The 22,369-nt window shown below is 46.8% G+C and overlaps 1 protein-coding gene across 1 annotated transcript; it reads right to left on the bottom strand.

The window, feature by feature from the left end:
• Positions 1–19,003: 19,003 nt before the first annotated feature.
• Positions 19,004–21,153, bottom strand: LOC126576067 (fibrinogen-like protein A). The gene is made up of 3 exons (XM_050237157.1): positions 20,969–21,153; positions 20,460–20,575; positions 19,004–19,557 (listed from the first exon to the last, which is right to left on the bottom strand). Exons 1-3 carry the CDS (start codon positions 21,151–21,153, stop codon positions 19,004–19,006), a joined length of 855 nt encoding a protein of 284 aa, XP_050093114.1.
• Positions 21,154–22,369: the final 1,216 nt, after the last annotated feature.

The raw sequence follows: 22,369 nt of genomic DNA, 5'->3' as shown, positions 1-22,369 counted from the left end.
GGGTAATGCAAAAATGTATAAATATCTCATTAAAATGTCTCAGCAAGAAGCTATCAAGACTTTCAAGATAAGAAATATTGTTTCAGTAAATGACTTCACTATCCGAAGGCACTGCAAGGGCGAAAAACAAACATTTAGGTGGCTATTTAAGGGATTTAAATTAATCCCCATTTGCGTTAAAAATCAAGCTGAAATAATCGGAAATTGCGGTAACCTTTTGGCCACCATTTGCCGGCAAAAACACCCTGTGTCCGCGGGACGGAGAGCGCGAAATTGTTTATCACGCGGCGTGGGAGATGCTGCGCGCAGGCTTGAGATCAAAATCGTGAATCAGTGTTCGGTTTTATCGTACCATTCAGAAAACTGCTCACTTGGCCAGTTCGCTCTCCGGGCGATCCCGGCACTATGCATTGGCGCGCTCTCGCGATGGAGACGCCAGACGAACCCGAAAGGCTCTCACGCCACCCGTTTGGGGCGGAAGGGTGGTGGAACCACTGCTGCTCGGCTCACCCATGCTGGAGGAGGCGCGCTGATGATCCTCGTTTTGAATGAAACGCACTACTCGCTGGCTGCGATTGCTGGCTGGCTGCTCGGCGGGACCACGACAGTCTCCGATAAACAAACAAACGCGACGGGAGCAAAGTCCTAAAATCCCTCCGGTGGCGGTCCTCCGTGCCGTCGGTTCCATTTGACGCCCGGTAGCTGGAAAGTCGGTTTCCCAAAAGTGTGCCATTCGATCGATCGATGCGATCTCGCGACGACTGCTGGTGATTGGAAGTGTCTTGCTGTGTCACTCTTCGCCCAAGGATATCCTTATTATCCCGGAACCATCGGGATTCAGGAAACGGCAACAGATTGCGTGTCGCTGTTTTCGTGCTTTAACGAAATCCCTTGTGAGAAACAGTGATGCAACGCTAGGATCAAGCAAACTGTAAAAGTGCCATTTTTGCCCAATCGATCGCTTTTCAAATTAAAATAACGGTGGAACCAGGAATCTGGTCAGCAGGTGCGTCAGCGGTGCAAAAAGTTACCAAAAACCAAGTCGGGTCGACTGTGGCTAGCTGGTGGTGCTGTTGTTGTTCCTGGCCTACCACAAACCAACTCCCCTTCTGCGACCCAACCAAGCCCCGTGATAAGAAAGTCCAAGGTCGAGTTCCGGTTTCGGTTGAGTGAAGCAAAGTGCGACTGAAGGTTGTCCCCTGGTGTCCCGGCCATAGGACAACAACACTGTGCCGCACGGGTGCACACACCAATCGCACCCATTTCCCTCGGTCGGACCTGGGAAATTTATTGGAGAAAGCGGAAAATAGAGAGTGGATAATTAAATGCAACATAATGAACTCCTCGGTAGGAGCTAGACGGTCGTCGCCTGCTGCCTGTTACGCTTTCCTCGGTTTCCTTGGTCACTAAGAGAGCTGCCTGGCAGGATTGGTGCGGTGGTTTGGTGATACAAGTGGTAGTAGTAGTAATAGTAGTAGTAACAACAGCAACCAAGCGCTCAACCTCATCCTCGGGCAGCAGTGTTGTTCCGAGTAGAAGCATCACAAAAGCGGAAACTACCAACCCAAGTTCGTCGAACGTAATAAGTGGGAAAAAGGAGAGGAGGCAGAGAGGGGCCTGTTGTGTTGTGTGTTGAAGGAAATTTATGAAGGAAGTAGTTCCGTTCGAAACGGGCCTTCCGCTCGCTTCCAGCACCAGCACCACGTGTTTTATGGGTGTCGACGACGACGAAGACGAAGGATACTCTAGTCTGTGCCTCTTCGCTACGGTGTGGTAAGTCACGAGTGGCGCTCCTCTTTGGATCGGTCGAATCCACTACAACACTACGACCCTGCTAGAGTAGACAACGCAGTCAGAGAGAGAGAGAGGCGGCCTGTGGCTTTCGTATATCGCACGGCGCGTGAGAGTGACAAATTGATTTAAAATCAACACCGCGCGCGGTCGCAGCTGTTGCCTGGTCCCGGTTCCGGTCCAGTGAAACGGGGTGTGTACACGGGAAAGGGAAGTGACCAAGAGAAGTCATTGAAGTGGCCAAGAGTGCGTTTTGCATGTGCGTGGTAGCAGCATTGATATCAGGATTGCGTGTTAGTGTTGCTCGATGGTGCGCTCTTTAAACTCCGGGAAAAAGTTTCCTTTCATCTCGCGATCCCGTCGATAGTCAGCGAGCGGTAGTCAGTGCAATCTGTGCAGTTTAACTACACTTTCTTAGCGTGCGAATCGGTCACTCCAAAACCACGCAGTGTCGCTGTATCGAACCGGAAAGGGCTCCAAGTGTCTGTGCGCGTGTGTTCGTTTGTGCGACCTCGGTGAATGCACATTTGCGCATCATCACATTCGAGACCCATCAATCATCAGTCAGCTTTTATGTGCCGCCCGTCACAGGAAAGGTGAGATGCGTTGATTTATCTTTAACTCCGGCCACCGTCCATCGATAGGTATAATAAACTGGAATAAAATACGGTCGACCCCCGGGGGGGGGGGGGGGGGGGGGGGGGGGGGGAGCGTGATCGTGATCGGCGACACCATTGTGTACGGTTGGTGGTTAATATAATTATCCCAAGCTGCACTCATAATTATTGAAACCATTCATCATTAGTATAGGCGCCTCCGTCTGTATCTCCGTAGTCAGCCCTTTTGCTTTGGCGCCAAATGCCAAATCAATCACCGACCGCAGCTCGACGCCGTCGTTCTTGGCGGCGCAAAATACCTTCTTCCCCCGGGCCCCCACTAACTAGCTGACGAGATGAGCACTCAATCCCGATTGATTGAAGCGTACCACGGGATAATGATACACAAAAGTAGAAACAGAGACCGCTCGCCGGCCGGCCAAATGGCAGTGGACTTTCGCGCAAGTCATGCAGGTTGATCTTTCGGTTCCATGGGATGCAAATATCATCCTGACCGTCGAATGGCATTGCTACGCCACAAAACCATGGACGTTTTCCAGGGAATACGCGGCCACTAACGGTGCGAATACGTGGAAACGATTCAATCTAATGACGATGGCCTCCACCGGTGGCCGAGGGCGGCTTTAAATTAAAACCTACGTTGACATTTCCAGCGGTTCGTTAGATGAGCAGCGGAACTCCCTGGAATCCGAACCAGGATCCTGCTGGGAACCGAGATCGGTATGCCATCCTACCCCTAAATGTCATACGGGCACGTGCAGCGGGCATTCGCAGTGCCAGTAGATGTAAATCCCCCAAAGAACCGCGCCCACTGCTAGGATTGGCCTGGGACTATATAGATGTGCCATCCATTGCAATGGGTTTCGAACCTACTCAGGGGTTTGGTGCTTACCAATTAGAAAGCGAAACGAAGAGATGGTCTTTTGCGGGACACTCTGTTTAATAGTTTAGCAATTAAACTTCTTTACAGCTCGCCGTGTCACTAGCTTTACGACCTCTACACGCAAATTATTACTTCTGAAAAGGCTGCGAGGTCGCTGGGCCATTGCGAGGGCTTTACATTTGTTGAATTTTAACACCAAGGATACTCAAACGCCGCGCAACCGCGACAATGCCGTGCCTAGTGTTCTAGTTAGATAAAGCCATTAGAGACTCGAAATGGCAACCGAAACGATGCGCCTCAAGGGACAACACCAATGGCAATGGTAGCTCCCAGCGTCCTCCTGCTGCGGAAAGTTCGATTCGAGAGCGTTAATCACCGGCCAACATCCGGCCTTGCCTTCCGTGGAATGGGATTTAATTAGAAATGAATGTTTACTGAACGATGGGTTTCGGTTGCCCGTTCCGGTGGAGCTCGCCCTGTATCTCATCGTCGGTACGCTGAGGCCGACGGATCCGACAGAGCACCGCCGACCATCACTCTGTAGGAGCCTCGAGGATGGTTGGAGATCGACGAGTTTTTCTGTAAATAATCTGTCCATTGGACGATTAGTTTTGCTATTCTCGTTGTGCCTGAGGCGTGCTCGGGGAAATAGGAAAGTTGATTCGTCTACATTCGTTGATGCGGACAGGTTTTTGAGATCTTTACTCATGTTTTAATACATGCAATGCCGTATGAAACTCGTATCTGACGTCGAACGGAGATCCTTTAATTAAATAAAGCTATATTTGCTCTCTATTTCCCATGAAAACTTCATGCAAAGCTTCCAAATCGTCTGGTTTGCGCATTTTATCTAGGGTGTGAGCTTATTCGAAAGTCTAGAAAGATACTCGTTTTTAGATTGGTCCGTACGGCACGTCAGGATTTTGAGCAAACATTCTTAACGCTGTGGCAAGTGCTGCGGCAAGTGAATGATTGATAGCTAGGACTCCAAGGCTTCCAAACAGCCCCTTCGATATTCCTCACGTTATCCTTCTCCGCTCCGTTCATCCGATGTTTTTTTTTTCGGGGGGCTGGCGATCGAAGTGAAAATTAGAAAACATGCCACAGCATGTGGTGACGCAGCGCACTGGTCCACCGCTACCGAAAGCGCTCGCTATTCGTTTCACTTTCCCAGCGTGACAGCGAACGGTTGATTGATTTGCTGACTGATTAGAACGGATTAATTAAGGTCCGGTTTAGCCGGGGCCCGGGTCCGTGTCCGAGTCCGGGACCGGGTCTCGTTACACGTGGGCTTTCATTCACTTCTTCGTTCACATCGGTTGTGTATGTTTGTTGTGCGTGGGCAGAGGCGTCTCTTGCGGCGCCACTATGCGCGCATGTGTGAACATTAATTGATTGGATATGTTTGGTCGTTTTCCTGCTTACCAGCCTTCACTTTCTCCCCACTAACCCGAGGAAGGCTATTTGAGGTTTCCCAAGTTCGGTTTCCAGCAGTTATTCTTAGCACCATAGCTGGTGGTTCCAATGAACAGCAAACAGCTGGTGCTGGTGAAGAGATGTTGTTTTTCTCTCCTTCTCGGAGTATCGATTTCGATACGAACGATATCGATGATGATGATGGCGAGGAGATCAAAAGGGGGGATTTTCAATTGTAATGAATTAGTTCGGTAATTGAAAATATGCTGGTTCAATCGATCAGGCTAGCGTTAAGTCTCTGTCCATTTCCTTAATTGGGATACTGCGACACCAGACAGAGGACCCTTATACTTGTGTATCAATTCCCTTGTAGAACAAGTTTCACCATCACACCAGGCCACCTTTTAGATTGGGAAACTCGATAGGGAATTCTTAAACCACCTTTTGATTACCGTTTCCATGATACAGCCATCGAAATGATTGTTTAATCTATCCCTCTTCTTGTTTGCTTAAGTGACCATAATTTGGTTAATCTTGGTCGTGTCTCAATCAAGAACCGGAACCCTAAGTAGCACCGCCTAGGGACAACCTTAACATCCGAAAAAGGGCTTTCGGCCATGAAGCGATTTGCCTGAAACACGATAATACACAATGTTTGCATGAGTAGCGCTAGGTTCTGGAATGCGCAAGGAACGTGAAGGATGCTGGCATGTCTGGTTGTTGCCACGCCATGTTTTCGATCCGGTGGATCGGCAGGAACAGCGACACACATTGGATCAGATTGAAGTATGCATACACAGCAGCATCGCCAACAGCCAGCCAGCCAGTCAGCTAAAAACCCCCGAAAAGCCGCAGACGTCGTCGGGGTCCCAGCCACCATCGTGTCCCCACCGTCGCCGACTTGTCGTAAAGATTAGGAAAGTTTGGCGATAAATAAAACTTTTTCCGACCTTCGGCTTCGGCTTGCTCCGGCCATTCCGGGCTCCTTGATCCGAGGTCCTGGCCTGTTCTGTTCTTTTGCTGTTTGGCGCCTTTGAAGCTGTAAATTAAAATACCGTAACTCGACGCACCCGATACGCTCCTTCGGGCACGAAAGTAATCGTTTCCGAACTGCAATAAACATAATTAACGTTTTTGCACGCACCTCCCTGGCTGCGTCCGGGGCCAGGCCAGGCTGCTGAATGTCCAGACCACACCAGGGCTTAGGGGTGCCACGAAGGTCAACAAGACCGGATTTCGAAAGGATTGCCGGTCCATCCCATGAGACGATCGTTCGTTGTAGCTTCTTGCATTCCGGAGACTGGTATGGTCGTACACGATATGGCGAAAAGACGATGTTCAACGGAACGCAAAACAGTTGGCTTCCGGATTGGCAGAGTGCCCGCTGAGCAGAGAAACACGGAGCGGAACTTAACGACAGCAGCATCCAGCAGTGTAGGGATGGATCCGCGTACAAATGGCTAGGAGCGCTTCTATCGAAACGTGCAACTCGATCACGGATTTCCAGAAGTAGCAGCAGCAGCAGCAGCACGTGTACCGGGAACGGAAGCGCTCGTTGTCTGCATTCAAAGCCCCGCGAGCCTTTGAATGCGTCCTACCATTTCCGGTCGTCTGTTGCAAAGTCTTTGACGAGAAAATTATAATGAGTTCTAAGAAAAAAAACGCCCTCACCCATACGTCAGGTGAATCTGGGAAGTGTATCCTTGGTGAGCCTCGTGCACAGTCCTTGGTCTGGCTTTCATCGGACAGGGAGTGCCAAGTGCAGGCCAAGTGGAGGAAGGGAAGCGTTACGTAAAGTGAGCGCTTATTAATTATATTACACTTTTTTTCTGGCGTATTCCGTGTGGCTTTCGTAATCGCTTCTCTGCTCTCTGCTGCTGGGGGAAAAACATTACTGGCGAGTGAATGTTGAGACATTTTTTTGTCGGAAAGTTTTGGAATCCAGAACGTCTTCATCTGGGCAATGAGTAGCAGGAGCAGAAGCACTTTTAGCTACTTTTGCTACGTTGTCTCTTTTTGCAGAGAAATATTAGGTGTATGCAATGAAACATTCAGTTCTGGTAACAGATGACGTCATTTATTAGGATGAAGGCCCTCAGCCTTGTATGAATGGTCATTTTAAAGTACATATACATAACTTTATAACAAAATAAGTAGCTGCTTATAATATAAACAAAAGGGTGCGCCGAGTAGGTCATTCCATTGACCGACTGCACTTTTCACTATTGAACGATTATTTTCAATATAAAGTGCAGCAGTTACAATCCGCTCTTTTAACGTGAAGTGATCCATTACTAAAATGTCATAGATTGACGTTTCAGTAACTGTTTCACTTGTCCAAATCGGTTGAGAAGTGACACAGTTATTCAACCTTTAAATAGGTGAATTCCTGATGGCGCACCCTGTATAACATATTTTTTCTCGAGTTGAAAATATCGAGTTTGGTGCCGGAAAAGTCAATTTTACGGGCAAGTATAAAAAGCTTCTTTCATTTGAAGAAAACGCGACTGCTAAAAATTATCGTTTGTTGGTTTAAGCTTATAGCAAACATGTTACGAAACGAAAAAAACATTATGAAAACTAACTTTATCGGTTCAGAAGCGGAGATTTGAACGTTAAAGAAAGAGAATGTTCGGGTCAACAAAAGAAAACCCACTGAAAAACATGTCAGAAACCGTCGGAGCGGAAATGTTATCCCACACGCTGTATACACCAGACATTGTTCTTTCAAAATACAACTTGTTCGGATGTTTAACAAGTTGTTTGGCTGCACAGAACCTCATTCATTTAGAAGGTATCAAAGAATGGGTAGAAAAATGAAAAAAATGGCGGCTAACAATGGTCAACATTTTGATTGATGTGATTGTTCTTTTGGTTTTGAAAATCAATGGTTTATTTTTTAGATAAACTATCGAACATTTTAATGTGCCCACCTTATACATTTTTCATATTACAAGTTATCATTTTCTTGTAGTTATCCTTTCTTATTATTTTAAACAATTTTATTACTGAACTGACTGGCATTATGATGCATATGCACAGGAGTCAATCGGTAGGTGGGATCAATAGTTGATCAATATGCATGAAGTATATTCTGTTTTATGACTATGGTTTATGATTTCGTTGAACTAGATTACTAAGCTAGTGGGCGTTCTGCAAACGCGCCCATTTAAATACTAACCCAGCACGTCACATTGCTGCGTAGTGCGTCCGAATCGATAATTACACCCAACAGACCCTTAATGCCTGCACAAACTGCATAAACCAAGCAGCATCATCTACCATCACCACCCCACACGTCCGCCTCGATACAGACTGAATGCAATAAGCGCGTTGCGTTACTGCGGTTTTGTAGGTTATGTGCAACAAACTACGAACGACAGGCCTCAAAATGGTGTCCCACCGGGAGGGAAGGCTACGACGGAACGCAGTGGCGGTCTGACTGTGTCAGCACGCCCGTCGGTAATCGTGACCGGAATGTCATTGCGTGAGTTACGAGGGTTCCGGAGAGGGGTGGCACGTGGCAAGAGATGGATGATTTAAAACGGTAATTAGAAGTCACATAATTTACGACACAGTGACGTCAGCAGCAGTGGCAGCCAGCAACGGAAACGGCAATGAGTCAGTGGCAGCTACTTTCACCATGACGTCCGTCCGTTCGTCCGTCTGACCAATGAATTATAATGTGAAGCATCGCGCGGGACACTATTTTAAGATGCTCTGTGGTGCTCTCAATAATCTACGCAGTCACGAGATTAAAAATGGCTCCCGCTCTTTGCCTGGAAGCTGCGCATCGCTTTCGCATTTCAAAGACTTCCGAGGGAGCTTCCATAAAAACGAAAAACGGATAGAAATCCAAGAGAGCCAATTATAAGCGGACACCACTGGTACCAATGAAACGATGATGTGTCCAGTCAGTTGCCAGCATGGATGCTTAGCGTTCCTCTTCTTTTTTTTTTTTTTGATAATGATTTTTCCCATTTTTCTGCTCCCACCATGAATGATGAAACCCGAGCAGCGGGGCCTGATGGTCGGAATGAGCTGACAATTAAAATGACTCCAGCTGTCTGTCTGCTGGAAGCTTGACGGGATCCTTCTCCGAAACGCTTTCGGTGGCTATGGCGGTTTCGTCCGTCACTCTGTTGATAGCAGAGATTGAGCGATAATTGCCTTAAAATATGGTAACAGCATCCCCGTTGGCGACAGTTGGCGAGAAGCTACCTTCGCCAAGCAACGGTTGATATGCAAACAAATCGCGAGATTACTCGCGGCGACCATGGTCTTGGGCGTTGGGCACATGACAATGGCATCACTCGTGGGCCGTAGCAGTGTTGAATTCGTGAAGCGGTGCATGGTCATGTAACAAAAGATTAGACATACTGAGAAAAGAAGATACGAAGTGGGGTTTTCCTGGTGCTGTGACCGGCACTAGAAATATGAAAAAGACTTAAAGGATCTCGCGAACAGGTCGCAGCGGAGTGGTGCTATGTCCACGTCCGCTTCCTGTTTGCAAATGGAAGTTTAGTTTTTTTTTCTTTTTATAACATTTTTTTCGTTCCGTAAAGGTTGCTCTTCGTCAGTAATGCACTTTTCCTTGGTGGCGTGCAATTAACATATCATCCAGCCCTCGGGGAGCGAGCCATCAGCCACATCTTCAATATCTAATATTACCTGCACAGCGTTTTACCCGTTGAATAGTTAATGCAGATGGTGCATAGTAATCTTGAGATTATTATTCCATCGCTCTAGTTTCAGGAAGAGAAATTTCAGGATCAACGCTACTCTTGCTGGAGCTACCGTGACAGGAGCTTTTTGTCTGAGTGCTCAAGTTCACGTGGCTGACAGCTCGAGATATTAGCTATAGTACTTGAATCTTTAGATCTGTTTTTGTGCACATTCTCTTTGCAACTACATTAGATTGGATGCATAACAAATGATTCTTTTATAAATTCTGCTCTTTTGTTAATAAACTATTCTTACCGTAGAGTAAATCTATATCAGTTATCTAATATAGAAAGCTTAATTAGAATGTTATATTCTTTAAAGAAATCCACATATTTTAGTCAGTATCTTTTCAATTCTTGGTATTAATTTAGTAGCAAATACTCTCAGTACATGGTGGATGGCCAATGCATTCCATAGCTGGATGCAAAGGATTAGATTAGAGAGAGAAAAATCTAATAACTCCTGGTAATGGAGGGTACCTTGATTAGTTTATTATGCTCGCTTATGCATTGCAATATACAATACAATCAATCTCAATATACAGGAACGATTGTAACTAACAGGAGCGCCAACTTTTAGCAAATCTATATCATTATTGATAAGCGCGTGATAGTAAAATCACACCAATATTCTCAAAAGGAAACTTCAAAAAATTTTCTTCAACGTAAAAATGCCTTACCACAACGATAACAACAGCTTAATTAACTACGCCACAAAATCAAATCCCTTTTGCTTGTTTGCATGATAACGGACGCACATAATTTTAGCAAAAAAAAATAACAACTTTCTTGACTTGCTTCCGCTGATTCTTATTCATTAGTCGTAACTTTCCGCTTTGGTGCAATCTCGCCTCACCACCGGAGAACCTTCTGCTTCAATCTCGAAACGACGGTCAGCAGCAGCAGCAGCTGTCTCGGTACTCGAACCCACCCAGTCCCCGGGAGCAGAGCGTTTCATTAGCGAACCACACCAAAAAAAAAAAAACCAAGCCGAAAACGAAGAAAATTGCTCAGTTTTATTGATATCTAATTTTACATCTTATCTTCAAAGACTGCGCGAGCGAATCCGTGAACAGCGCTGCAGTCCAGGACAGGAAGGATTTCTGCGCGAGCGAGGGTGGTGTGGTCCTAAAATCAAAAAGGAAAGCAAAGAAAGAAAATTTGGTCAGCCAGTTGGCGTCGCCTTGCTACCGACAGGACAGTCACACTGTCGGCACGGGAATGGCATCTCCACACTACGCGCTCTTCCTCTCTTTCTCTTCGCCTTTTTTTTTACGATCCAATCGCATTTAGTTTGTAAGCACTCGTCGTCACCGACGTCGCCAACGTTGTTGTCTGCTCTTTATGCTCATGCTTTCCGGTTCGAACAAATTTTGTCCACCGAGCGTGGCTGGACGCGTGTTGGTGATGCTGTTCCATTCTGCGAAGGGAAGTGAAAGCTCCCAAGAAGCTGCGAATCGTGCAGTAGGAAAAAGTAAACGCCGTCTCCGGGGCGTCAGCTCAAGAGGGGGGGCCTCCACCTCTTATGTAGCGCCACTGTCGCCCTCTGCTGCCGCTGGGGCGTACGAGTTGGAACACAACAACACAAGTATGCTTTGGGATGGAGAAACAGAGCGAAAAAGACAGCGTGTGTTGGAAACAAGAAAGAGAGAGAAAGAGAGAGACTGATAACAAGGACAAACAAATCGCTTGCCTGGCCGTGGGTTGGCCAACAGGGAGCGGCACCCACAACGAACGCGATTTCGCTCGTTTCGGAAGCGGCCACGTTGGTAGCTTTATAGGACTTCGCTGCTGCTGTTGCCGCCGATGGTAATTGAGACGATGACCGGACGGTGGTCGCCGAGCGTTGGCATGATGGACAGCAACCGCGCCCGGTTTTGACATCAATCCATGGCACATTTCATGGCACCCCTCCAGCACCGCGACCAGCGTTTCCAGCGAAACTAATGCCAGTGTGGCGGCGTCGTCGTCCTAGGTGACGGGCTTCTGGCTGAAAATCGAAGCCAACGGCGGGGGCAAATATTTGCGTATGATAATGTAATATTTTTTGTCACATCATTTTGAAATTAGTATCGCACCATCACGGGCTGTATAGCGTCCTGGAGCTTCCGGAAGTTTCCAGTGCCGGAAGCACTCGTTCGTCGTCGGCGCTCGAGCATGGACGAGTGCAAATGGTGGCGGTGCGAGCGTGTGAAGGATAATTAAGCAGAGTGAACCTGTCTTTGTTTCGGCACTTGAGTCAACACCGGAAGTGCGATGCGACGGTTGGTAAAGCAGGCACGCGCTTAACGCGCCCAGCTAATGAAATGAACGCGATGGAGACGCCTGGTAGTTGCATTTTTTGACACGATGTTTGTTGTTAAATGACAGCTTTTGGTGTGTTTGAACTCTTAAAGTTCCTAGGATTGGTTTGGTTTTCCACTAAAACTATACCCAACACACAAGATAGGATGAACGGTTCTCCAATTAGTATTTTTCTTTCCTAATCATCAACCGCACCTTACAACGCATCTATTGAAGGAGACCACTTCATCTTCACTTTTCCCAACTGTCTTCATTAGATACTGCTAATTGTTTCCTCGTGAAAACCGATAAGATGTAAGCAAAACGGTTGATCTCGTTGAGAATGAAGACATGCGAGCACAAGATTGACTAACATTAAATATTTAACCAACTCTCGCCACCTCGTGCTACGTTAAGTTCCTCTCCACGAGCGCCAAGACCGATAAAAGGGAAATAATCGTTAATCTCGTGCGCAAAAGGGTGTAAAAGCGGACCCCCGTAAGCGTTTGTTAATTAATTTTAAATTGATTTCTGACAACCATTAGTCTCCCTCCGTTGACACTCGAGCCTGACAAACAACATGTCGCCCATTTCAGGTGGTGTTTTAGCACCATCACCATCTTATGCGTTCGACACGTTTCCGCTTCCGGTTCTTCCGGGCTATCCTTGGGCCAGCTCCAGGATCAGCTTGTACGAGTGTCAAGCGGCATGAATACTTAATGAACTGTCTCGCGGCGCAAACCGGCGATCCGAAGATGGTGGGCTGTGTTGTCTCGAAACATTTTGGGGCGCGCAAATGATGTGACACAGCACAGCATGTCTTGTCGTGAACTTCTTGGGCTTTGGCAGCACTCCGCTTCGCTCCGAACAACCCCCTTAACGTCCCTGGGCAGTCGAGCTACAGCGCACAACATGTTTCCTGTTGGGAAAGGCTATCGGAGCGCTCCAAACGATGGATTGATGCTTTGATTGCGAATCGCGCTAGCTACTGGTGGACTGGTTAGCAAGCGTTTGTGATTGGCCACTTTATTTAACAAGTGACTTTTAAATTATTGAATAACAATCGCGAACGGTGATGAGACAGTCAATCAAGAGTATCCTACGGCGAGTACGAAGCTGCCGCGAGCAACGTTTGTTTGTTGATTCGTTGATGGGAAGTCTGAGAAATCATTCGTTCCGATTGTTTTTCTCGGTGAAGGGGAAGGAAGCATCGCTAATGGTTCCAGGCATAGAACACATAAACAGAACAGCTTTATGAATGTTAAAAGTTAGCAAACTGAATGTTTTTCCTAATTTTTGATATCGGAATTTGCGATCCAAATGTTGAATCAAATTGAATCGTTTTGAAGCATCAGTAAAGGTTGAAGAAAATGTTATGAATACACTTAAAGTAGTTCTTAATGCTTTAGCTCAACTTGTACGCATGTGATTTAAATGCATTTGTTCTATTTTTATCGCTTTTGATATCTTGATTATCAATACAGAATTATTAACGCTTCGTTTCAACTTGTTCGTTAATTTTTACAGCGAAATAAAAAACGAGCTTAAACGCGAAGAAGTTTTTGATTCTTCGATTTTGTTTTATTAAGTATTAGTTGTTTTATATGTTTTTTAACACCATTAAACTCCATCGGAGAAGAAATCCATATTTTATTGTTGTACAATATTTGATGTTTTGCTTTTCGGATTTCATTTGATTTATCTTATGAGGAAGTGCTTCGTGTTGCTTCCCGTAAGATAGTTTAATAAGGCTCGATATAACTACAACTTTGTTATATTTTACAGAATTTTCAAATACTGTTTACATAACCTATTCCACGAATTCTTACGTCGTTTCACTGGAACCAGTCTCTGGTTGCCACTCAGTGAGCGCTTTCTTTCTCTTTGTTGTCCAAAGTACCTCTTGGAAAGTCCATCCGCAGTGCAGTCCATTTTTTGCGCTGCGAAAGATTTATCTCCGGGTCTCCTGCCATAACATTGATGAGGCTAGTTTTTCACCCCCTTTCCCCCCTCACAAAACCCTATCCTATTCGCCTTCTCAAGTGTTTTTCTTTTCTTTCCTACACCAACGGGCGGATCAATTGGCCAAATTTAATGGGCAATGAACGACGTTTCCCTTTGCGCTAACGATACGAAGAGACGGTGCTGCTGCGGCTGCTGCGGCTGCTTCAACTGTCGGTTGTATGTCCCAGGGGCTCGCCATTACACCATTCACGTTTTGGCAACAGCCCATCGTATAGCGAGATATCGATGTCCATCAAATTTCCGGCTGATTAGCCCACCGAAGCGAATCGGTTCGCCAAGTCCGAGCGCGGTCGAGTGCGGTCGTCCACTTCGAGTCCACGTCTCACATTTCATGCTTTCACGCTCACACCCTCCCCCTTTTTGGTCGCTCTCTCTCCGGGCTCCGCCAAATTTATGTGCCACCCGTGGAGGCGAAATGTATCGCCATCGCCAGCATAAATCTGCGCGCAAGAACTCCTTCTCAGCCCCGTGGTTTTGCTGCACAGTAAGATGACTGCATCAGCTGTCTGGACTCTCTGTCTTTCGTTCTCTCGTTCTGTCAAGTCAAATCGGAATATCCTTTGGGGTTACGATTCAAAGTTTCCCGCTTCAATGGCTTCACACCACCGCTCATCGTGCTCATCGTGCACATGGTGGTGTCATTGACCATTCTCGAACAGATTTTCCTTTTTTTTTGGGGGGCGATTTACACCCTCTATCCCACCAAATTCCTTTCGAAGATTGTCGTTCATTTGGATTCGGAACGGAGAACGTTTGCGAAGAACGCGCCACAAGTGTTGGCACAAAACAAATCCGATAATGACCGAGAATTATTGATCGTCTAGCGCGTCTTAGCATGTCCAAGCGTGTATCCAGGACAACAGCCCCTGGAGCTCGATCATAAAATTACAACTTATTATCCAAACATTTCCAGCCATCCACCACGGTCCAAGATGCGCTGTCGCTGTCTCTTACTGGCCGCAAACAAAAGCGTGGCCCGGGGGGATGGGGGACATCGTTTACGACGCGTTGAGTGGGATGGAGAAAAACTTTCTGCGACGACTCGTACTGCAATGTCGAATGCTCCATTCGTTTTACAGCGCAGCATGACGCAGTTTTAGTTTTGTTGTCGTCGTCGCCATCGCCGCCATCGCCGCCATCGCCGCCATCGTCGTGGAAATTCATTTTTTTCTTCCTTTTATTTCTTCTTTGCTCATTTTCTGGCTCGATTCTGGTACGATCCAAATACGAAACAGAGGGGGCGCCACAACACCGCCCTGCTGGAACATGGAACGAGGAGTCCACACCACAGCAGGCCTGGTCGTAGGATGCGGCTTTTGCTCCCGGCAACGAAATTGTCACTTAAGCGAGAAAATTGATTCAACCAAATTTGATTTTCACTCAAACGATGGTGTCCCCGTTGGTGTTCCATCCCCACCCGACCATCCCCTCCAAAAGCTTTGGGGGAGGAAATGGAAGGAACCACCCCCTTCGCATCACCGAGGTGCCAACAGTCTCTCCGGGTGTGAGGGTGGTGGGCGATGTTTTGTGATTTCTTTTTTTTTCCTGCTCCTTCGCCCGCTCTAAGTATCCAGCATCTCCGTTGTGTCCTGTGCTTAACCGGCCCCCTCGCCCCCTCGAGGGATGGATCAAGGAAATGAATTGAGTTTGAATCGGCGTCCGGTCCGTGGCTGGAGGGCCAGCTCCAAAACACTCCCATCCCCTTTTCAGTTCCGAGCGATTGTTTGCCAATGAGTTAAGCCACAGAAAGTTCTTTATGCTGCTTGAGTGTCCTAATAGTGTTGTGTTGCATCCCCCCTGCACCCCAACCGAGGGATGTAGTCGACGGACCGCGTCGTTGTCAGTGGTTTTTTGGCTGGCTTTCAACTTGCAACCTCCTCTGGCAGCATCAGAGCAGCTCATATACTAGCTTCTTCTTCGATTCGCTTTGCTTCTTCCCCACCAAAATGGCTGCCCCACCCCGGGACGGCCATTTTAAGATGGGAATAAGTTTTCGGTGGGCGCCCAGAATTCGATAAGAGAAGGGTTTCAATTTCCACTTTGTTCGAGCCACTTTTCCGTTAGCGTTAAGGAGTGAGAGGGGGTGCGAAAAAGAGGTCAGAACGTGGGAGTTTTACTTTGATTTTTGTTTTTTTCGTTGGTATTCTTTCTGTCCGAAAATCTCGGAATGCTCTTGATGCCCAAACGAACGCTGATACGCGAGCTTTACACTTTGGCTTTGAGTGTCGATCGCGTCCGGGCATTCGATTCGACCCCGATATTGAACGCCACTGGACCCCCACCCCCCCCCCTTAATGTGCTCTTATGTTCACGCTCCAACCGGTCGCATAAACCATTGGGAATGGCGGGCGGTTTTTTTTTACTCGACCAAGCACTCTACACCGGCAAGTAATGGTCGCGAAATGTTCGCTAGCTGATAATTGAAACCACTTTCTATCCATTTTCGTTCCTCGAGGGTAGAGATTTGTTTCAGATTGCCAGCTACCGATTGCGGAGCTCATCTTCAAGCAGCCTTTTTAGCAGCACTTGGAGCGCGTTCCCAGGTTCATGTTTTCAATTAGAGGGTTGGGAAAGTGTTGAGCCCTTTTTTCCCACGAGCCAGACCGGCGCAAGGTCCCAAGTAATCCACTTGGAGCAGCCGTTCACCTTCACCAGAAATCCAGGGCAGCTTCTTCCCCCGCCCTCGGGCTCAAAACGTGTCAACGTTCGGTACGGTGTGGTCTGGCACGTCCGGAAATCGAGTTTCGAGGTCTGTTGACACTGTCGGTGAACGGTGAACGGTTGCAAATCCTGTTATGTCAATCAATAAATCGGAAGACGCTTCATCGGTGGCGTGATTATACGGCCAGCAGTCCTTAGGCAGTTCACTCACATTCGCACAGTAGTTACTGAGCACTGGAGCGTTATCTGGTGATGATCTGAATGTTAATCAAACCGTATCCCGTAGCTTTTCAAGTACATCCGCCGCGCTACTTATTTGTCATAACAAGTGACCATAAAATTATGCTAAAGCTTGTTTTAATATCTCTTGTTAATCATATTTAACTGTTATTTACTTAAGACTACATTACCATGCAAACAAACGGCCATGAATACTGATATACAGTACAATGGTTCGCCAGAAACCGATGCGGAACATCCATTAAGCTTTATGATGGTACATTGGAAACAGAGCTTGAGATCCAATCGTCCTGCCATCCTCCAGTGGTCCAAGCCATAATTTCCCAATTTCCATTTCCGCCCTACCCGTGGCTTTATGGCGACAAAGTTTATTCCTTCTTTTTCCGTCATTTTTCCATTTTCCGGATTTTCCATGGTTTTTGTTTTTCTTTGTCTCTGTCACATCGACGGTGGAACCTTGAACTCGGACTGGCGTCCAACACACAATCCGATGGAACGATGGTCGACTGATGGTTGATGGTGTTGATCGTGAATTGCGAAGGAAGTTGAGGTCGAGGTTTCTCTCGAGTGCGCACCGATAACCCATTATTGAGACAGCAAATCCGAAAATCCCGACCACTCTCCCCACTCTCGCCCTGTCTGCCCTTTTCCTCGGAAGCTGTACTTACGTATGGCGCCACATATGCGCCCCAAATTCGACCGTACAATGTATGTGTTGGTGAATTTCCCAAAAAAAAAAGAAGTCTCCTTCTCGAATCTGCTTCCCTCATTTGTCACCTCCCACCCCGGGGCTGGGGGTGGTGGCTGTCGAAATGTTTGTGCCGTTTTGTGCGTTAAGCTCAGTTTTATGATTGATGGTTTATCGATCGAGCAGAAGCGCTGTGCTGCGCCGCTGCGAGTGTCTATCGATGCGAAATGGAAATAAGGCCACTTGTCTGCTTCTCCTTCCTTTTTTTTTTTTAATGTTTGTTGAAAGTGGCCAAAGCGATTCCTGGGGCCATATTGTTTTTTAATTGGATTTTTTAACGATCACCTTTGGTGGCCATCACGATACACCGGGAAAAGCTGAACGACGATGAACGGGATGAATATATTCGCGACGCGCCGCATTACATTAACACTCGATACTTATCGGCACTGTGATAACGCGTCCTTCGTCGTCTGTCAACATATAACGGAAAATACGACTTCCTTCCCTGCAATCCATGTGATCGTGGCCACTTATCGGTGACACCCCTTGTCGCGTCTAAATTATTGAAAATTCCGCCGATAACTGAGCATCGCCGGTTCTCAATCAAACTCATTTCCGCGACCGGAAGCTCATGCTGGCCATCGGTGGCCAGGGGTCGTGGAACAGATTGCATTTTGCAGAATTTGCTTGAATTTATTGCTGTCACTGGCAATTGGGTTCGCAATCAATAATCCTACTATTATTAATGATTGCCCATTCATTTGCTTTTTGTTGTTGCCCGTTGTGTTCTGTTCTGAATCATCCGCCGATGCTTCATCCGGTCGCGTGTTCGAACGATCGGCTTAACTCATCCGGCAGATAAACCGACACACGTGGCGCCCTTGGCAGCATTGGGTGACGTGGCTGGCACGCGCGCAGGCCATTCGCTGACGATCGATCGATATCGAAGGCCACCCTTTTCTCCGATCCTCCGTTCGCGCTATCGCTTCCCAAGCTTCGTTCACGTTCAATCGCAAAACGTCACATCGAATGGCGTGGCGTCCCCGGGCATATCTTCCGGTGGTCGTGGACACATCGTTCCGTGCGCACAGTGCGCCATCGCATGCCATACATATTTATGCTGTCGGTGGATGGTGGATAATTTCAAAAAGGCACACCGTGGCACTGCTGGTGGCTGTCCACCGAGCAGCCGGGAGCTAGACAAACTTCACGCAACGGGTCATTGTTTATGGAAATGTTATGATTATTGGAATGTCGTGAGTAAATTGCTCGTCGCACCCGAGCCAAGGTACAAGGAGGGGGAAGTGGGCGACCGATAGGGAATGGAAGAAAATCTGTTACACGTTGATTTACTGTGACTTCTTTCTAAGACGAGTTTAAGCAAATCAAGGAGCACCAACCAGCACCAACTGCTGGTTTCCTGTAAGAAACAAGATCGAACCAAAAGAGCAGTTTGCCGATCGAATACTTTTAAGAGTTTTTCGGATTTTTCCCGTGGGAAGCTGTTATTCGCTTCAATGAAAAAAATACTTTTTTTTGAAAATTTGCATGCATTTTTATTTTTATAATAGTCTATATATATATATATAAATTACAAACTCGAAAGTTTGTGCGTTGTCAATAAACAACGCCATTTGCCCGTTTACCAGCACAACTAACAGAGCCAGCAGTATTATCTTTTCAATTCTCGGATCATCATCCTGGCGAAGCGCAATCCTCGACAGTCGTTTTTCAAACTATGCCACCAATTTCCCTTACAATCGGTAGTATTCTTGTACGGTCCATTCAAATTCGACCAGTTACCATGGGGATACCACCAGGCCCCATGATTAGTAACAGCATGATTAATGTCGGAATTCCCATCATTATCCCGATCCAGTGTTGAGAACATGCGCCCCACCAGGTAATTCATCGAATTTCCTGCAGTACCACTATACGATCCCAGGACTTTAAGCTTGTAATTCTCACTTTCACTGTCCACGTGGAATGAACTGTAGCGGGCGTACCCGTAATTGTCGCGAAAGTCCCTCACCTCAACAATTAGTTCGTGAGTACGGGCTGTCGTGAGTTGATGAATTCGCTCTAGTCCGAGCCAAAATTCGCTGTCTAACTCACCGAAGCCCTCGCGGTATTGCGTCCAATTACGATAGAAATCAACCGAGCCATCAAACCGATGCTGCATTACAATCCAGCCGCCTTCGAATTTCTCCTGTTCACAGTAAACGTGAAATGTCACAAACGTAGCGAGCGGTCGAAAATGGCGATCTGTCTCGACCAGCACTGCAGTACCTGTGGAGTAAAGGAACTGACACAAAGAAACCAACACGCGTCTCTATGGTTCACAAAATACTGGCCTCGATTTATTCAAAAGATCGAGCTTATATACTAAATCCTAATCCTACTTTGTTGCTTTCACTAATTCTAAACTTTCCCCCAACTCTCACTCTCTGTTTCTCCCAATCAGCCGATGCGGTAGAGCTTCCATCTGTTAATCCAACCTTAGAACCTATTGTTTGTCAGGTTCCGGGAAACTTGTCAATTCCACCCGACTGTGGAGATATTACCATAAACTCGCGTTCTTCTCTTAACGACGCTTGCTTTGATCAGACTCTTAACGACGCATTCTTTCATCGGCGACACATGTGAAATTTCGAACTTAAACTCACTTTCACTGTTTATTCTAATGGAAAGGGTTCTTTTCGGCTGTGGCCGAACTCGTGTGCAGCAGTACTCGCTCATTGTCACTTTGATATTTCGTAGGCATCGAAATGTCGCGTTCGGATGTTACTTTCTTGTTGAAACCGATATGTCACGATTTATGTTTACAATGTGGTGGACACACCTTGACAAGTCCGATTGAGATGACGGTTTTGGTTCTTGGGCTTCTTGTCGCTTCGGTTGAAGAAAGGGCTGCTCGGGGTCGCTGGTTTGTGATCATTGCGGCTTTCTCTTGATGCTTTTACATGCGATTATTCTAGGATGTACGTTTACGTTTGGCCTGTAAACATCACCGAGAATTGTGTGTAGATAACGTGTCATAAACTTGGACTGCATTTGAACGATTTCCGTGGAGCGACCGAATATTGGGCTGAGCTGGGGAAGACGGAGAGTGAGGTCGCTTCAAACGTTGAACGACGCACTATCTTTGTTTGGATTGATAAGATACACTCCCGATACATTTGAAGGAACGTTCCTGCAGGATGAATAGGAAGGAACCTGAGGTTTCGGTGTTGTTGTGGTAGTACTTGTAGTAGTTGTCGTTGGCAGTGTCGTTGTTGCTGACGTTGTTGAAATGGCCGGCCTACTTTCTCGCTGGGAAGAGGCTGATGTTGATGTGTCACAGCCCGTCATACGCGACTTGTACAACGCGGCGAAGGAGATGCTCGTGTCTTCCTGTGACTGCATCCATCCTGCTCCTTCGTTGTCCTTCGTCGTGAAGTTGAACCATTTTTCACGAAATTGTTCATGGCTGGCGCACGCGCTTTGCTGCGCTAGAATCAACAGTGACTGATCCTGGAGCAGACTTATGTTGCGGCCGACATCCTTCTTTATGCTGTCTACCGCCCACAGCAAATCGACGATCGTTTTTTCTTGGGATGCCCGATTCCGATCCACCGCTTCTTTATGCTCGTTCAGCTCAAAGTGGAGTTGCACCAACTTGCGATCCATCTGCGCGAGCTTAGCCAGCACCATCTCCAGTCCTTGTGCCAAGATCCGTTCCGAAGATGGAGTGTCCAGGGCTGCGTCCACGGTACCACAGCTCTTGGTAGTAGCCCCTGCGTACAAAACACAATACAATAGAAAGCAAATAGTTAGCTTCATTGTGGGAGAATTAACCGAGTCAACTGTAAATCGACTCGAAACTGTGATCCAATGCTTCTCGAGATGACATTTTATACCAAATCTTGTCCTGTTTTTGCTCAAAGTTTCTCATGATGAACTTTGTAGAACAAATAGTGATGGCGATTGTGGTATCCGCTGCCGTCAATTAAACCGCGGTCGTAGCTCTGCCTCAGTTGTTGATAAATGATTGTTGTTCTACCTTGCAGGAAACCTCAACCTCTGATACAGAGCCATCCGGTTGATAAGCGATTGGTAAAGTACCCAAAATCAAGTGTTATTGTATTTTTGGCCACATATCATATTTTCATCGGCTAGCGAGAGGGTTTAGGGTTTTATCAATCAATCAGAGGGTTTTATTATCATAGAGATTATTAAAACCTCACACTTGTCCTGTTCTGATTTGTTTTGCCAGAAATTCGAGCAGCACCCCTTTACCAGCCCGCGATAATACCAATGAAGTATGTTTACTCGTTTAAAAAACTGCGACTAACCGCTTTGCCTTCCGACACTACTTTTCTCACGATTAAACTGCCGTTCTCACAATCATACGACCGCAATAGTTATCGTTGTCTTAACCCTTCGCGACTGAAGTCATTGCTTCGATAAAAACCACAAACCGTTTCTTCCGTTCGTTGGCAAATTTTGTACATTTTGGTGGGGAACTGTGACAAATTTGGATCGGCATCTTTTTAGTTCATCGTCCGCATTAAGCGTGATCTGGTGTTAAGTAGTGCGGCTGCGTGTATCGTTGGTAATCGTCATCGAGCATATGAATACAGGCAAGTTCCATAGGGACAGACGATGTAATGTGCAAACCGACGCGTTGTGAGGAAGTTGATAGGAATGATCAGCTGAGTGATCGAAGAAGTAGCGATCGTAGAGATGGGACAAGTGCTTTTTGATAAATGCGGAAGTCGAACATTAAGACGATGATAATCTCAGAATGATTCGAGTAGTTGAAGCGTGACGTAACAAATGGCAATTTGCTGACTTGATTCAAAAGATTTGGTCTCTTCGTCCACTTTCTTCGATCTGACAGTGATGCCTCCCGGTCGAAAGTGAACGTGATGTCAGCTGCAGCAACATTTCGCGGCGTTCTTCTAAACATCGCCAGCGGTAGTTGTTCGGAATCAGTTCAAACATCAATCCACCAGGCATCTTCATTCGCTTGCTCTTGGCTAGAGTCAGCTTGCTC

This window comes from Anopheles aquasalis, chromosome 2 (genome assembly GCF_943734665.1).
Source record: "Anopheles aquasalis chromosome 2, idAnoAquaMG_Q_19, whole genome shotgun sequence".
Classification (NCBI taxonomy): domain Eukaryota; kingdom Metazoa; phylum Arthropoda; class Insecta; order Diptera; family Culicidae; genus Anopheles; species Anopheles aquasalis.
Note: the sequence above shows the minus strand (reverse complement) of the source record. Positions and strands in the feature narration are given on the sequence as shown.

Excerpts from the sequence above, each read along its gene's own strand:
- LOC126576067 (XM_050237157.1), bottom strand. The coding sequence starts at position 21,153 with ATGAAGCTAACTATTTGCTTTCTATTGTATTGTGTTTTGTACGCAGGG. Across the intron at positions 20,576-20,968 it reads TTGGTGCAACTCCACTTTGA|TACTACCACAACAACACCGA; the intron begins GCTGAACGAGCA and ends AACTACTACAAG. Across the intron at positions 19,558-20,459 it reads CAAAGATAGTGCGTCGTTCA|ACGTTTACTGTGAACAGGAG; the intron begins ACGTTTGAAGCG and ends TTGTGACATTTC.